The sequence below is a fragment of the Tiliqua scincoides genome, chromosome 4, assembly GCF_035046505.1.
Source record: "Tiliqua scincoides isolate rTilSci1 chromosome 4, rTilSci1.hap2, whole genome shotgun sequence".
In the NCBI taxonomy this organism is placed as follows: domain Eukaryota; kingdom Metazoa; phylum Chordata; class Lepidosauria; order Squamata; family Scincidae; genus Tiliqua; species Tiliqua scincoides.
The window spans coordinates 134,803,384-134,819,983 of NC_089824.1; the positions used below are offsets into that span (position 1 = coordinate 134,803,384).

The following is a 16,600-nucleotide window of genomic DNA, read 5'->3' on the forward strand; positions in this document are numbered from 1 at the left end:
TCTTAGAATTTAAAACTCTTGTCTAGGACAGTTGATGCTCTGTAGAAGTATAGGAATATTATGAGATATTTGTGAAGAAATATGAGGAATGTATATAGGACTGAATGAGTGGGAAAGGCCTTGTTAACTAGAAATAGAAACTGGGTTCATTATTGGACTTATCCATCTACCAGGCAGAAGCTTGTGAGTAGCACTTGAGGTCCTGAATCTCTGAAAAATAAACCTTCAGGCTTATAGTTTAGAACAGCTATTTTCAACCACTGTGCCGTGGCACACTGGTGTGCCATGACTGGTTCCCAGGTGTGGGAAATTTGGGAGAGGGTCATTTATTAGTAGGGCCATTGGGGGATGTGACAGCACAGTGAGCCTTGTCAATTGTCAAAAAATTGATGGTGTGCCTTGACCATTTTAGAGCCTTGCCAGTGTGCCATGTGATGAAAAAGGTTGAAAATCACTGTTTTAGAATATAGAGCTATTGTGGTGTTAGCTATAAGGCTATAGGGTGTTAGCCCTAATCTAAGAGAACCAATTTCAGAGTGGTAGCATGAAGTAAGATGACATTTTGTTAGCAAACTGTTAGGAAAGCTTTTGAACTTCAGAATGTCATTGGAGTAGAATGACAAACTGAACAGGGACAAGCTTGTTGAGCCACTCACACACAAACTCTCTCTCTCTCTCTCTCTCTCACCCTCACACAGGTTATTTTCTTAAGCCATTTCTGCCCATTATTGTATATATGCAACAGGGATCAAATGTATACACCTGTGGGCTGGACAGAAATGTTAATCTGATTTCTGTTATTCTTTTTCCTTTGCTAGCTCTTACTTGGGTTTCTGGCTCCTACAGTGCAATGTTTTCTTAACCTTAAAAAAAAAAAAACTTATTTTCCCTGAATAGCTGCTTGTTTCTTGGTTTTTGTTCTGCTTAATGTTCTTCTTGTTTCCTCTTGTGAGATTTTTCTTAGATGCGATTTCTCTTTCTAGTAGAATTCTATTGCAGTCTCGTTTCTAGGCAACCTTTCAGTTCATTTGACTGTATTTTGTGCTTTTAGTGAATTGTTTTTATGGGAGCAAGGGCAGGTGAACTAGTTTATGTTTCTTGGACAACTTCGACTGAAATTCCTTTCATGTGCACAAGTAATAAACAACTTAACCCTTGTACTGAAGCTCAGCTATTACAGTGCTGAGATGTACTTAAGTATTGGCTATAAGAAGATGGTCATAAATATTCTAAAGTCAAATGCCTGAATCTCTTCTAGTATTTCTAAAGCAAGATTTCTTTTCAACTTGTGCTACGGATCAATTCTAGGTAAAACCATCAATGCCTTACTGAGGGCCCAGTGCTCTGGCTGGCAGCACAGCTCCATACCACCGATCACAGTCGCAAACATGCTGTAAGGCACATTCGCGGGGCTCACCGCCGGGCTCCTGCCAGTGCTACCCCAGCACCCGCCGGTGCTGGGCTAGCATGGGGCAGTCGCCCAGGTTCCGCAGCTCGGTGGTCTCCCAGACCACAGAGCAGCGGAATGGGAGGTGGGGGCGTGGAGGAGGCGTTGTGGGAAGGAGGCGTGCTGAAGGGCGGGTAGGTGGCGTGCCAGGGGGCGGGCGGGAGGAGGATCCGCAGAGCTGAGCTCCGCAGGATCCAGGGTGCTTGTGGAGGGCTGCACATCCTACATGAGCGCCTTTTCCTTACCTTTTTTCCTTGAGTAACCCCGTTGCGGGGCTGCTTCCCTTACTCCGGGGAAGGGGACGAATGTCCTCTTCTCCCGATGAGCCTCCCACGGTAGTGCGGGAGGCACAGGATTTGGCGGCAGCCCTTTTCAGTGCCGCCGAAACTGGGCCCTCCAGGCAGCTCAGGATTGGGCTGCCCGGCTCTCAGGAGTCTTTTCACTGTTAGTTAACTACGGACATCTAACATTAAGCTCTGACCCAGAATTATGCTGTCCATAGAACATACAATTGTTATATGGCCCCTCCTAAAGAGTTTTATAATCCTGAGCAATCTACAGATAGTATTTCTGAAGGGTTGCAGATATACATACAGTGTATTTCTTGCATGCTCTGACTCTCTCCTTGCCCCCATACTTGCCATCAACACATATTGTGTATCTACTCGGTGTTCCTTACCTATTTGTGGTAGTTAAAAGAGACTGTGGGTGGCAGTAAGTATTGGATGATGCTGCCCTTATGGTAGAATTGCAGAGCAGCATATGGTAGTTGGAAGGCATACGAGTCTGAGCCTGCATTTTTTATTATTATTAATAATATTATATGGTGTTTCATCGCAGCCTATGTTGAGCTGATTATATTTTGTAATTCGGGTCAAGATCCTGGGAATCACAGTGACATCTTCATAGAATTCTTGCTGTTCTAAGCAATGTGGTTTTCTGGAGTTGAGCTGGTGCAATTTGCTCAAAGCCCAGAATGTTGAGGTATTTCTTCAGACTTCTAGGCACTGCTCCGTGGGCTCCAGTGACAATTGACACAATATTCCACTGCTAGCAGGGCAAAGAGGCACTTTCAAATTGTATCTGTCTTTTATTGAGTAGGGGGAGAGTAACTGTCCCTTTTCACCCCAGCACAGTGTCTTTTCTAGTGGCTATTGCTGATGTCTGTTTGGTATCTTTTTATAGATTGTAAGCTATTTTGTGTGACAGGGAGCCATTTAGTTATTTGATTTTGTCTGTAAACCACTTTTTGAATTTTTTGTGGAAGCTGTATAATAATACTCTTAATAGTAATAATATTGAAATTCTTCTCCCAGAGACACCCAAGTTGTACTCACAGGGCTTGATATCTTGTGATGTTCTTTATCTTCAGTTCTACTGTCACCTGGGATGGCAACATCAATTATCCAAACTCTTTTTTCTTTTTGTTGCCTACTGCTATATCTGATTTATTGTATTCTAGGTGTTTGGCTGTATTCTGAAGTTCTAAAGAATATTTGTTTGGTTGTTCTCAGTGACTTTATCAGGTTTATGATCCCATGAATTTCATTGTGGAGGTAAATTGCACTGTTTGCAAAGATTCCAGTGAACCATAGAATTACAGCTATCATGACATTCTTTATTGTCTGTGTGGGTGATCTTACTGTACACACTGACCAGATGGTTGAGTGTTTCATCTTTCATTTTAAAAAGTCAACATTTGCTGTTGTCACTGGTCCTCTGAATCTTTGCTTTGATATATGGTGCAGGTACCTGTTCTGAGCAGCTAGGACGAGACCTTCCATTTCTTCTGTTGTTATTGAGAAATATATCACTTTTCAACAAAAAGTAGTTCACAAAGTGGTTTAACATAGCAAAATAAATCTGCTGGTAGAAAGTTAAACCCCACTTGTGTCTTTAAACTTGCTAAGAGTGTGCATTTTAGATTTACCAACAGAGGAGTTCATGTTAGGGTCATAGCTGTAATCATTTATTCATTGTGGTGAATCAAAGCTGACTCAGAATTGTATACGTTCTAATAAGGATCACAATAACGTAATTGGTGGCATAGAATAAGTCTCAACCATAAATCTGGACAAGAGAGTTTTTGTGTGGAGGCAGCCACAAAGTTTTAGGTTTGCTTTATCTCACACTACTTAGGTTTACCTCATTTTTCATCTGGCATTTTCCGCTGCTGGGGAAGAGATACCTTTATTGCACTGAGAGGGCTGATGTTACTTCCTGGTCGTTACTTGGAAGCAAGGTAAAATGAATGAACTTTGTCATTAGTGGCTGGGTTGACATAGCTGTTACACCTGTATGAAATAAAAATTAACATTTTTAATAACTTGATGACAGGTGGTGAGCTGACTGTTTGGTTCCAGTTCTATACTGCTACTGAAGTCTGCATTTAATGGATGCTCTATAGTATTGTAATAGTTTCCAAAGAAAAATAGCATAGATCTGAATAATATGCACTAAATAATATGTTAATTTGTATAAGTCTTTGAAGTTGACCTTTGCCTATTTTGTGATTTGTAAATATAAAAATGGAAAATTCTTTTAGGCTGTTTCTCCTAAAAGCAATAGGAGAAAAAGCAATTTTCTTTTTTGAAAAAGAATATTTCAAAAAAAAAGCAATAAACACTCAAAGCAAAAAAAAAAAAAAAAGCAATAAACACTCAAAGCAATAAACACTCAAAGAAAATAAATTTCTATTTCTTGCATTCCAATTATTTTTGCCATTCCAATCAAGATATTTTTACCTTTTGGGACCAAACATTTGTATGTTAATTTGGAAATGCACTGTTTTATATTAATATTGTTGGTCATGTCTCCTGGTTTCAGGAATATCATTTTAGCATTTGCTGGTACCCTCAGACACGGCCTCATTCCCAACTTGCTCGGTCAGGGTACTCATGCCAGATTCAACTGCCGTGATGCAGTGTGGTGGTGGCTTCAGTGTATACAGGATTACTGTAAAGTCGTTCCAGACGGCACTGACATTCTCAGGTATCCTGTATCCAGAATGTACCCTACGGATGATTCTTCTCCTCAGCCAGCAGGCAAAACGGTAATTATAGCCGATATGCTTTTACCACTAGAGTCATGGCATACTTGCACTGGAGAAACAGTTTCCTGTTTTGTATCTTTTCTGGCATACTTTAGTTTGGACATGTTCATGTGTTGAAGACTGGTGGATGAATCTTCTGAAAGAGACTTGGACTAAGTAACAAGTGATCCCTTCCCCCATTGTGCTTCTATGGGCACAATCCTAACCAACTTTCCAGCACTGGCATAGCTGTGCCAGTGGGGCATGTGCTGCATCCTGCAGTTGGGGGGCAGTCATGGAGAACTCCTCAAGGGAAGGTAATGTTTGTTCCCTTACCTCAGAGTTGCATTGTCCTTATGTTGGTGCTAGAAAGTTGGTTAGGATTGCGCCCTAAGACAAATACAGTGCCCAATGGTCAGGAGATAGTTGATATAGTTGAACTGAACAGGACTGGGCCTGCCCTGTAGCTGGATTGGAGATTCCTTGGCATCCCTGAGCTTCTTGAAGAAACAATGAAATACAAAAGGAACAAATGCCAATGTTAAAAGCAAATAAAGTGCAGGATCCCACTCTGTCTCTCAGTTACATTCTGTCCTGTAATTAATAGGCATGGATGTGAGATTGTAGTTTCATTGTTTTCCTCTTTTTTTTTCCTGTGTTTAAATCTGCCCAATCTTAGGATCAGCCACTGTATGAAGTCATACAAGAAGCTATGCAGAGACACATGCAAGGTATACAATTCCGAGAAAGGAACGCTGGACCGCAAATAGATCGAAACATGAGAGATGAAGGTATGCCATTCTATTGGAAACTTTTTTGACAGCTTCAATCCACCTTTAAAGATTACTTTTATCTCTGTACTTTTAAACCATCTATAAACATGACATTTATTCACAAGTGGTGGCAGTGTTTATGGGGTGCATCAATGTTCTTGGTGCTTTATAAATACAAAGATAAAGTACTATCAGCCCACATCTTGCATGTGATAGACTTGCTCAAATTGAATCTCATCCTCTCCCAACAGAGAGAGGGAAAAAAATAAAAACTTTAAATAGTGCAGACAATTCCACCCACTATTCCACTTAATTTTGTTTGTGCCCTGGAGCAAACTTGAAACGGGAGAACAAAACTGTCATTCCCTTGTTCCCCGTGTGCCTCTCATGCATGCTTTTGGGCTTTTAAGAGACAATGGCTGCAATCCTAACCACACTTTCCTGACAGTAAGCCTCATTGAACAAAATAGGATTTATTTCCGAGTAGACCTGGTTAGGATTGTGCCCAAGAGCTATTTGTTGAATTTAATGGAGTTTTGACTATATGCAATTCTGGCTTTACAAGCCAACCTTTGAATATAACACTCATGTAGGATGCGGGCCGGCTGTATATGCTTTGGGTCTCATCCAGATTTGCTTCCTCTGGGGGCCAAGAAACTGTGGATTCTACCCATTAGGTTGTAATTGTTGTACTAAGGCTACAATCATATACACACTTTTACACACAGGAGTAAGCCCTATTGAACATAGTGGACTGACTTGCGAGTAAACATATATCGGCTTGTGCTGCAATTAGGATTTCTAGTTGAGCCTAGTTAACTAAATAGTTCTAATTAGAATTCCTCTGGTGTTATCCAAGTTGTGTCTTTCTGTGCTCCTTTAGAAAATAATCTGGCTTTCTTGGTTGATAGGTTTCAATGTGACTGCAGGTGTGGACACGGAAACTGGCTTTGTCTATGGAGGAAACCGTTTTAATTGTGGTACATGGATGGATAAAATGGGAGAGAGTGACAGAGCTCGCAACAAAGGAATTCCAGCAACTCCGAGGTACAGATTAAAGCTCCTACAGCTCTCTTAGTCTCTCGGCAGATGTGCAAGAAATTGTGAATGTTTTATTTGCTTCTCAGGCAAAAGTTGCTTATCTTATACACACTTACCTGAGAGTAAGCCTCACTGAACTAAGTGAGACTTAAATAAAAATGCATCAGATTGCATTGTATGCAAATCTTCTCTAGGCTTGCTTTGCCATGAAGGTGGCACTAATTTTAGAGCCTAGTTAAGTGGGAACACTTGATACATGAAGAGTAACAATTTTCCTTTAGCAAGCATTTATGCACAGATGCATAAATGCAAGACTTTGTACAGCTGAGCAGGGTTTGTTCTTCTGCTTGCAGTTCTAGATCCTAGCAAAATATATTGTATTACTAGTTATTTCATGTCCTAGTAGCATCCATAATATAGTTCCTTCAGCTTTACTAATTTTGTAAAGTTTTGTAAAGGAGTTTACCATAACTAGTAAACTCCTAGTAGCATCCATAATATAGTTCCTTCAGCTTTACTAATTTTGTGTTTAGTAGTTAGCAGTGTGGCCTTTGGAACCACATATGCCTTCCATCACATGTAGAAAATTACATAATCTGGTATCTTCATATAAGAAGCCTACATGATTTACCTAATTTTTCCATTTTTATGTGGGGACACCAGATTTTCACCTTCTTTCCTGCGTGCAAGCCTTCTCCCCACCAAACACAAGGAATTATCAGGCTCACAATTGCCTGAACCTGAGTGTACCCTGGCCCTCTCCACTTTGTCCCAAAGAGGAAGCTCTGTAGTAAATGCCATTGAACAAAATATGGATGGGATTGGTAGGGAGTATAAGCCAGAGGCAGAGACCTAAATATTGTTTTTGAAGGTTTTATTATCAGTTAAGGAACAACAGTGCAAAGGAAGAGTTGCCCATATTTATCTGACTTCTATATGATCCTGTAATTTCTTCACCTGGGCTGGCTGGTTATCAGATGGATCTAGGGTATGTCCAGGTCTTGGGAGGGAAGCACAGGAATTGTCAGGTACAGTTTGCTAAATCCCCTATGCCCAGGACTTCATGTTGGTCTTCTGCTAATCTCACGGGAGCTCTTGGAAAGAGCATGGCTTTCTGCTCCTCCCAACCCCTCTTCCAAAGGGGTTTGATCCTTCCTTTCTTTGGATGTCCCTCTCCATCTAAGGTGACAAAAGCTGCTCCTTATGTTTTTTTCCTTATCCTTTGTCTCTGCTCTGTCCTCCTTCCTGCTCCTCTTTCTGTCTTTTTCCTCCATTACCTGTGTGCTTCAGTTCTTTCTCTCTATTCTCTTTTTCCTTTTCTTCTTGCTCTCACATGCCTGCTTCTCCCTCCTTTCATCCACCCCACCTTCTCTCTTTCCAGCTCTTTTAGAAGGCTCTTGCGTCAAACCAAGCCCTGCCAAGATCACTGTAGGCTGGATCACTGACAGCAGCTCTAGCCTTTTTGGCACACGGCGATGACATGATTGCCAAGCCTAGATAAGTGAAACAACTAGCTGCCACCACCCTGTGCAGCCCTTGTGTAGCTCCTTGGAGGCACTGGAGTTCACATGGCCCTATCTTAGATTCAGATAGGGCCCTGTGTTAAACCTATATTCTTAGGTAACTCTTCCATCAAACTTGAACCACAAAAGGCCCAGAGACCAATTGCAATCTTTTTGCAGCCCATGGCAGAATTCTGGTTGTTTACAGAAAAATTAGGAAGGGCTATAAACAACTAAGACCTATTGAAGTTCATCAAAAATTGGAGTGAATATAAGAGACTGACTACATAGCCACATGTGCATATCTCTTCCTCTCCATGGATTCAGAAGCATATGATGGAGTTTTTGTTCAACCTTTTGCAGTCAGTCATGCCACATGTTCATCCACTGGTGTGAATGGCCAGCAGAGTGAAAGGCTTGTGTACTATTGCCACCAAACTCAGACAGGAAACCAAATAAGGTGGGAAGAGACAAAAATGGAGCACAAAGAAAAAGTGAAATATTTAGATACAGAGCTATAGAGGAGTAAGAAAGTGAAGAGGGTGCTTGTGGGATGTGCAGAGAGAGAGAATACTTGCAGAGAGAGAGGATTGACACAAATGGGTTAAAAAGGGCCACATTTAAAATGCTAGCAAAAACACCTTAACTCTGTTCATAGTCATATATAGTAGAAGCATCTATAAGTGAGGCTGCAATCCTATACACCAGTGGTTCTCAAACTCTCTGGGAGAGTTTGAGAGCCACTAAGTACTTGCGTGGGGAAGGCAGCGGCATGATCCCCAGGATTGCGCCGCCCAGGGGGGCTGCAGGGGCTTGGGTGCACTTACCCAAGCCTCCTGAATCCTCCCCAGGCTGTGGGGAGCCCGGCGCGACCTGCAGCAGGGCTCCCCACAGCAGTGAAAGTAAATGCGGTGTGGGGCATGATCATGGGGATCGCGCTGCTGCCTCCTCCCTGCCTCCAGGCTGCCCCTGCCCCTTAAGGGGGCAGAGGCCAGGGCTCACAAGCTGGGGCGTCGCGACACCCCAGTTTGAAAAGCCTTGCTACACACACTTACCTGGAAATAAGTTTCATTGAAGTCAGTGAGACTTAGTTCTGAGTAGATATGTATATGATTGTACCCCGAATGTTGGAGTGGTTTGAATTGTGCACCTTAGCTTAGGCTGCAATCCTAACCACACTTTCCTGGGAGTAAGCCCCATTGAACAAAATAGGACTTCTGAGTAGATCTGATTAGGATTGTGCTCTTAGACTCTATATATTGATGGAGAAGTACCCCTAGACCAGTGGTTCTCACACATTTCGCCCCAGGACCCACTTTTTAGAATGAAAATCTGTCAGGGCCCACCAGAAATGATGTCATGACCGGAAGTGACATAGTTAAGCAGAAAAATGTTTCACAATCCTAGGCTGCAATCCTACCCACACTTACCCAGGAGTAAGTCCCATTGACTATCATTGTTAAAAGAATATACATACTAGCTTGTTGAAAGTACAGGTCTGTCACATTTCCCCAAATGCAGTCACATGCCATGGTAGCATAAAGTCTATTATATTAAAAATAAAATATTTAAATGAATGGGGACCCACCTGAAATTGGCTCGCGACCTACCTAGTGGTTACCTACCCGACCCACAGTTTGAGAAACACTGCCCTAGACAGTGTAAATGTAGTTTATCTTTTTTGGTCCTTCCTTTAAAATCTGTGCTTGTCTTCCTTAGAGATGGTTCTGCTGTGGAAATTGTTGGTTTGTGCAAATCAACAGTTCGCTGGTTAATGGAGTTGTCCAAGAAGAATATATTTCCCTACTCTGGAGTTACTGTGAAAAGACATGGTAAATATTTTTATCTTGATGAACAGTTAACGTTAAAAAATTAAAAAGTGTTCTTATGTACTATACAGCACCAAAAACACCTTTTTTGAACATTAAGCTACTTTATGGAGGTGGTCTTTAAAAATGGCTTCAGGTTACCTTTCCCACATTGACTGGCTTATCTGCAGAGGTCTGCCTGTGCATCTACGATGATAAAACACATTGGTGCTCCAGAAAAATCTGGGTTGTATTTTAGGGTATACATTCCACATAAATAGCACCCTGGTGAAACCTGTTCAGGGTCTCTTGTGTTTCATCTTGTCCAACTCTAGAAAACACATAACTGTTGCATAATAGAAACTTTGCAGAACTACTCAAAATGTCAAGGATCAGTTTCAGTTTGTCACCTTTTGACTCTTAGAGAAGGAAAAGAATCACAGCTGATTTCTAACGTTGTTTGAAACTAACAAGGGGTCAGGAGTTCTTCTTTGCATTTATAGCTCAAGATGTTCAGTTACTTTTTTCTTTTTAATGTTCTTGGCTCTTCCCCTGAATGTAGTATCCAAGCAGTATTGGAACAGCCTGTTTCTGAAAATGTATTTCAAACTTGACTAAAGCTTTAAGTTTCTGTTGTATGTTGTTGACCTACAGATTTATGTTTAGAACTAGCCATAATGTCTGTTCTCCCATCTGTGAATAGTCTATGTTTCGCAGGCATGAAACAAAGTAGGTAGTTAGAAAAATGTCTTTGCCTCGAAAAATTTATTGGAGTGCCAGTGTTGTGTTGTAGACAGTGTGTTAGAACTTGGTTTGAGTCCTTAAAACTCACTGGCTAACTTAGTTTGAGCCATGGCTTCAATCCCAAATGTACCACACAAGGTTGTTGTAAGGCTAAATTGGAATAATCCCATGTATACTGGTTATCCTGAACTCCTTGAAAGAAGGATGATATACTAATACAGTATATGTCGAGGGCCACATTGTATATTTTACACATTTTTGTGGACCAAAATAAATCAGGTTTATGAATGAATTAATGAAATTTGAATGAATGAATAAGTTCTACTTGAATCATTTTTGTAATCAGCATATTATTCAGGACAGAAGAAAAATGTGACAATTGCAAAGAACCAATATCGTGCTTAAACTGTAAAATGATATATAATAAGTGAAAATGTCAAACACTAGCAAATGCTCTGACAAAAAAAAAAGTTACTGAGGGTTGGATAAAATCTTGTGGTGGGCCAGTTGTGGCCCCCGGGACGTGGTTTGGAGACCCCTGGCATAGATAGACTATACAATATAGTACAATATATAAAACAGTGCACAAAAGGGAAAATAAAAGATCCTTCCAGTTCAGACAGTAAAAAGCAAAATTGTTCTTTGTATAACAAAGTAAGACCCAGTTCAAAGCATTAAGGCTCAGGAATGAATGCCAGCATTTCAGGGTGCCGCTGAATAGTAGAATTAACTAAGATGCTAATCAAATAATTTAACTTCTTATTGGTGCCTTTTAATAAATTTTATCCAAATCAGACTGACCAAGAGAGAAACAAATTTAGGTAATATAAGTGCAGATCCTGATACCAAGTGCATTGTAAAAGCATGTGCCATGTGGGGGCCCCTCGGGTGCCAGGGGCCATCACCCAGTGGGCACTGGGTGTTGTGTGGCTGGCCGGCCCTCCTGGGGTCGCGCCCAGGGATTGTGCACCTACCCTGCCTACCACTCTCAAGCAGGGAAGGCATCAGATGCATCCTTGTGGAGGGTGGTCATGCCACCCATGTCCTCCTCTCTAGCGGCAGACACTTTGACTTGGTTCCCTAGCGAGGGCTACTGCTCCAACCGGCTGTCCCACTTCCCAAGAACTTGCCTGTCATGACTGACCTTCCTGCCTTTATACTGCCTGGTCCCTTTCCTACGCCAACACTTCCTGTCCCAATAGTTTTAAAGGGACAGCCCCCTCCAGCTGGCCTCTAGCCTCTCTGGTGGCTAGTGGCATCCCACCCGCTATTCCTACCTAGGGTGCTCTCCAACTCTGCTCCCTTGACAACCTGTATGGGCAGCCGTTTCCACCACCACTCCTCTGAGCAAGGTTCCTCCAATGCCCACTGCGTGAACCCCCAGAAGCCGATCCCCCTTACCCCATTCTGGTGGGCAGCTTAGGGGATGCGCTGGCCGCCCCTCTGCAACCATTGCAGCAGAGCCCCACCAGAGTCCGCAACACCTCAGGACCACGGCAGCCCCAGGAGGTGCCGGGAATCCCCAGCATCCTCCTGATCTTGGCACACACATGCTGGAGGCAGCCTCCCTGCTCTTGGGCAGAGACGTGGGGGCTACCATAGCTGCCTCCTGGCTCGCTGCTGCAGGTCCGGGTGGGGAGGCGACTGCTGGCTCGTCAAACGGGCTTTCCTCTCCTGGCGGCCTGTAGGGGCCTAGTGGGCCCCCCCTGGCCAAGACCTGCTCGTTGGTGCCTTTCCCCCATGCTGGTGGTGGGAGAGGGAACCTCGTTGGGATCCCGTCTGGCCTCCTTGCCCTCCAATCAGTGGTCAGGTAAGTTGGGGGTTAGGTGTAGGGTCAACCCCTGACATGCTGTAAGGATTCAACCACCCAGCCATATGCACATACCCTTATCTCCGCAGCAAGTCTGCTGTATCTGCCACTCAAGACATTAGAAGGCACAACATTACATCTGCTCAGGGTAAATAGTCTTTGATCTTGTGGATGTTCCAAGAAATATAAATAATCTGGCCTCCTGCCATAAGAGCATGGTAGTTGAAAGTATAAAGACGAGCAAATCTTGAAGCAGCATCATGCATGACTTACCTCTCCATATCCAAGAGCCTTACTTTCAATATACTGTACACTTGGGTTGGAGGTACGTAATGAACCCAACAGATCCAGTGATAGACCCATGATTTGTATTTTCTTAATAAACAGAGCTAGGCCTGGCAAGGGTGTAGGATCAGATAGCAACGTATGGAGTAATATATCCTGTTCAGTAAGATAGCAGAATCTCACCCAGAATTTAAAAAATCTTAGCCAGGCCAAAACCTCTAGTCTCTGCTGTCCCACTTCAAGACATAGGGCCATGTAGGAAACACAGTGTGGTACTTCAAATATCTCATATAAAAACTGCAGTTGAACCCTCTCCACTGAGTTGTTAAATGCCGACCTCCAAATAGGAATGCCGTTTAAAAGCTGCGAGATGGATTTCATTTGAAATATCTCCTGCGCAGCTGGGATGTGGGAGTTACCCCATGCTTAATAGAAACGTAAAATCGCCTGCACAGAAAGTTTGGCCGAGTTAACCATTGCCTGCCAATGTAGTGACAAAGAATGTCTGAAATGGAAAAAAAAAATACCCAGGTATACTGAGCCAGTTATAACAACCATTCATCTCAGTTTCTGTAAAATGTTGTCATTGATTCTGTCCCACATGGGACTGATCCAATTGCAAGCATTTTTAAGTCTTCTACTTAACAGTGGGATAACAAATAATGAAGAAGATACACCTGAAGGATAAGCGAAAAGTGAAATAATCTTGCTATTATGTAGTTAAAGTGAATATAGTCTTCTGTATAACCAGTATATGTCTGTATTTTTCCCCATTGATACTAAAGACTTGTGCAAAACCAATCTTTTAAATGTGTGATGCCATCTTCCAGGGAAAGAAGAGACCATGACATATGAGCAGTGGAACCGAAAAATCCAAGCACACTTTGAAAAGTCATTCTTTGTCTCTGAGAACCCTAATGATCCTAATGAGAAGCATCCAACTCTGGTTCATAAGCGGGGTATATACAAGGACAGCTGCGGAGCATCAAGTCCTTGGTGTGACTATCAATTAAGGCCAAATTTCACTATAGCAATGGTTGTGGTATGTATCGTGTATACATACTATACAAATCACATAATCTCTTTTCTCTCTGCACTGAAATAATTTTTCTTTGTGAATTATATTCTCTTTGTCAATATAAAAATGCACTAAGTTCCCTACGTATGTACAGGTTAAGTTCCTGGGATCTGTACACACGTTGAAATGTATGTAGGTTTGAAACATCCAGCTCTTGCCAGCACAGCACTATTGCTTCTGCACAAAAGAACCACCAAAAGACATACTGTGCCTGTGTAAAAGCACCAACACAGCCATCTGTAACTTAGGAAGTTTTGGGGAGAGGAAATTGTAATTTTACTCCTGAAATATGTTCCCAGAATTTTTCTCACATTCTTTGCTCTGTTCCCAGCTTTACCATTTGAATGATCACTGACATTCCTGAGGAATAGGCACATCAGATATTTCCCACTCTCTTATAGAGTATGCTTAGAACATCTTAGGACCCGATTCACAACTCCGCTTGCCATGTAGTATTGTGGGGTGCTGTGCTACCCTCACTCCACCTTTAAAGAGTAGAGGCCTAGAGAGCCTCAGCCCCTAGGCCCATTAAACTTCAGGAATGTCAATGGTCTAAAGATAGCAGAATCCCCCAGCCATGCAACAATTACTAATGTGAGTGGCCATAGCTGCCCTCAGTGAGCATCCCCAAATGTGCAGCATCCCACTCCTTATTGGTGAGTCATTCTGACTGCTCCCACCCAGTCATCTAGTGGATAGCAACTGGATTGTGTGACCTTTGGCCTTAGGTGTACCTACTGTTGCCCATGGCTCGGCTGACTTCCTTGACACCAGGGAAATAAAGGAAGGGTCATGTCAGCATAACTGGGAATATTTTTTTAAAACTGTGCCGTTAGCAAACTTTAAATAGATTTAATAAATGTAAAATGTAATGTTGCGTATGGATATATTGAGAACCAGGGAGAAAATGGCAGGATATAGCTCCTAATCTGCTGTTTGGCTGCTGCTTAAAGTGTTTCTCCAACATTTCCCCCCCAGGCACCTGAACTGTTCTCTCCTGAGCGTGCTTGGAAAGCACTTGAAATAGCAGAAGAAAAGCTACTTGGTCCACTTGGCATGAAAACTTTGGACCCAGAGTAAGTATGATATTTGGTTAAATAGCCAACTTCACCCAGTAAGAGAGTGAATAAAATTATTTACCTTGAACAGACACGTTGGAAATAATATATTTGCCATACAATAGGCAGTATAAGTATTGTATTTGAAGAAATCAATGCTTTCTTCATAACTCCCTCATTAAGATGAATCTGGAATTCTAGACACCTTGAGCTTCCACCAAATGCAGGACTCCCAAGCAGAAACTCTTGGTCACGTTTTTCAAGCTTACCTTAGTCTGGAGAGTACCCATCTTTCAAAAGTCCCCTCTCAATCCAACTCACATGAACTTCCCTCTGATTTTTATATTAGTACACTTTGAATGTATTTGGCTTTGAAACATTTTAATGGTAGCACATAAAGGGAATTTTTGGTGAGTTCTTTGGGTTCAGATATGTGAATGTGTTTATGAAAACAGATTTGGCCTCAATCTTTGTTAGAAATGGAGATGTTTTCCTTCTCTGACCCCTACCAGACTGATTTCACAAAGAAGAAAACTAAATCAAGCTGATCTTGAGAGCAACTTACCACAGAGATGTGTGGTGTTCTTTTTCTGTCCTGTCTGGTCTGTTCCAAGCAAAGTGGGCAGGATTTGTTCAGAGACATCTTTTAGTAGGATTTGTTCTGAGACAATTGTCTCAGGGCCCAATCCTATCCAATATTCCAGTTCCAGTGCAGCTGTGCAAATGGAGCTGTGCCAATGGAGCGTATGCTGCGTGTTGGGGAGGCAGTAACGGAGGCCTCCTCAGGGTATGGAGACATTTGTTCCCTTACCTCTAGGCTGCATTGTGGCTGCACCGGTGCTAGAAAGTTGGATGGGATTGGATCAGACATTCATTGTTAGGCAAGAGGTTCATATTTGGGCAATGCACTTGAAAACTACTTCCTAAACTTGGGGGGGGGGGAGGATTGCTCCACATGCCCGATCTCGTCTGATCTCGGAAGCAAAGCAGGGTCAGGCCTGGTTAGTACTTGGAAGGGAGATCGCTTGGGAATACCGGGTGCTGTAGGCTTATACTATAGTCTTTCGAGACTGAAGATTGCCAACCAACCATAACCATAAGAACAGAGCTTGTGCCATTCACATCCCTTAAAAAAAAATTTATACCCTCCTTTACAACTGCTTACAAAAAGAGTTTTTAAAAAACAATATAAAGAAACTGGTTCAAGATATCTCAGATTAAAAGTCCACAAAACATTTGTAAACTCCCCTCCATTAAAAAAAAAAAGTCAGCAGCCAAAATCAACATTAATAAACTATACCCCCCCCCAAAAAAAACTTTTAGAAATACAAGTGTTTTGTGTTAAGCTGCCATCTAAAAGCTAATAAGGGGGAGGAACAAGCAAGCCTCCTTAGTGAGAGAATCCCAGAACCCTGTTGACACTACTGAAAATACGTATATACACAGCTTTGACCTTATTAATATTGCTTACAAAAAACAGATGTTAATAAAATCCTGAATAAAACTGCATTGAGTTAAGATAAATTTCTTTCTCTCCATGCACTGTATTTCAATGCTGCTTGCTATAAAGATCCTTACTGCCTTTTTATTTGTTTCATTACAGTGATATGGTTTACTGTGGTGTTTACGACAATGCCCTAGACAACGATAACTACAATGTGTCTAAAGGATTTAATTATCATCAAGGGCCTGTAAGATTTGTGCTTTAGCAGTTCTCATCTCTTTGCTTTCATGTTGAATTTTGACTTTTCTTATAAAAAATGTGTGTCCATAATGCTCTTTGTTTTTTGTTTTGTTGTTAGGAATGGCTTTGGCCCATTGGGTATTTCCTTCGTGCCAAGCTGTACTTCTCCAAGTTAATTGGTCCAGAGATCTATGCAAAGACAGTGTTTCTTATTAAGAATGTTCTGTCTCGTCATTACGTTCATCTTGAGAGGTAGTTCTCATTTACATGACTCGAAATATTGGACATTTGTTTGATAGACAGTCAAAATCAAAATAGTTCTCTTAGCTGAATATTTAC

General features: G+C 42.0%; 1 protein-coding gene across 3 annotated transcripts in view; it reads left to right on the forward strand.

Annotated features, from left to right (window-relative positions):
* AGL (amylo-alpha-1, 6-glucosidase, 4-alpha-glucanotransferase) overlaps positions 1 to 16,600 on the forward strand; it is a 54,658-nt gene that overhangs the window by 32,657 nt on the left and 5,401 nt on the right. For all 3 annotated transcript variants that reach the window (XM_066626608.1, XM_066626606.1, XM_066626607.1), the window contains exons 25-33: positions 3,587 to 3,689; positions 4,274 to 4,499; positions 5,158 to 5,269; positions 6,163 to 6,298; positions 9,514 to 9,626; positions 13,272 to 13,483; positions 14,498 to 14,595; positions 16,181 to 16,268; positions 16,380 to 16,513. In XM_066626608.1, coding sequence (XP_066482705.1) covers positions 3,587 to 3,689; positions 4,274 to 4,499; positions 5,158 to 5,269; positions 6,163 to 6,298; positions 9,514 to 9,626; positions 13,272 to 13,483; positions 14,498 to 14,595; positions 16,181 to 16,268; positions 16,380 to 16,513 — 1,222 coding nt within the window. The remainder of the gene's footprint in view (positions 1 to 3,586; positions 3,690 to 4,273; positions 4,500 to 5,157; positions 5,270 to 6,162; positions 6,299 to 9,513; positions 9,627 to 13,271; positions 13,484 to 14,497; positions 14,596 to 16,180; positions 16,269 to 16,379; positions 16,514 to 16,600) is intronic.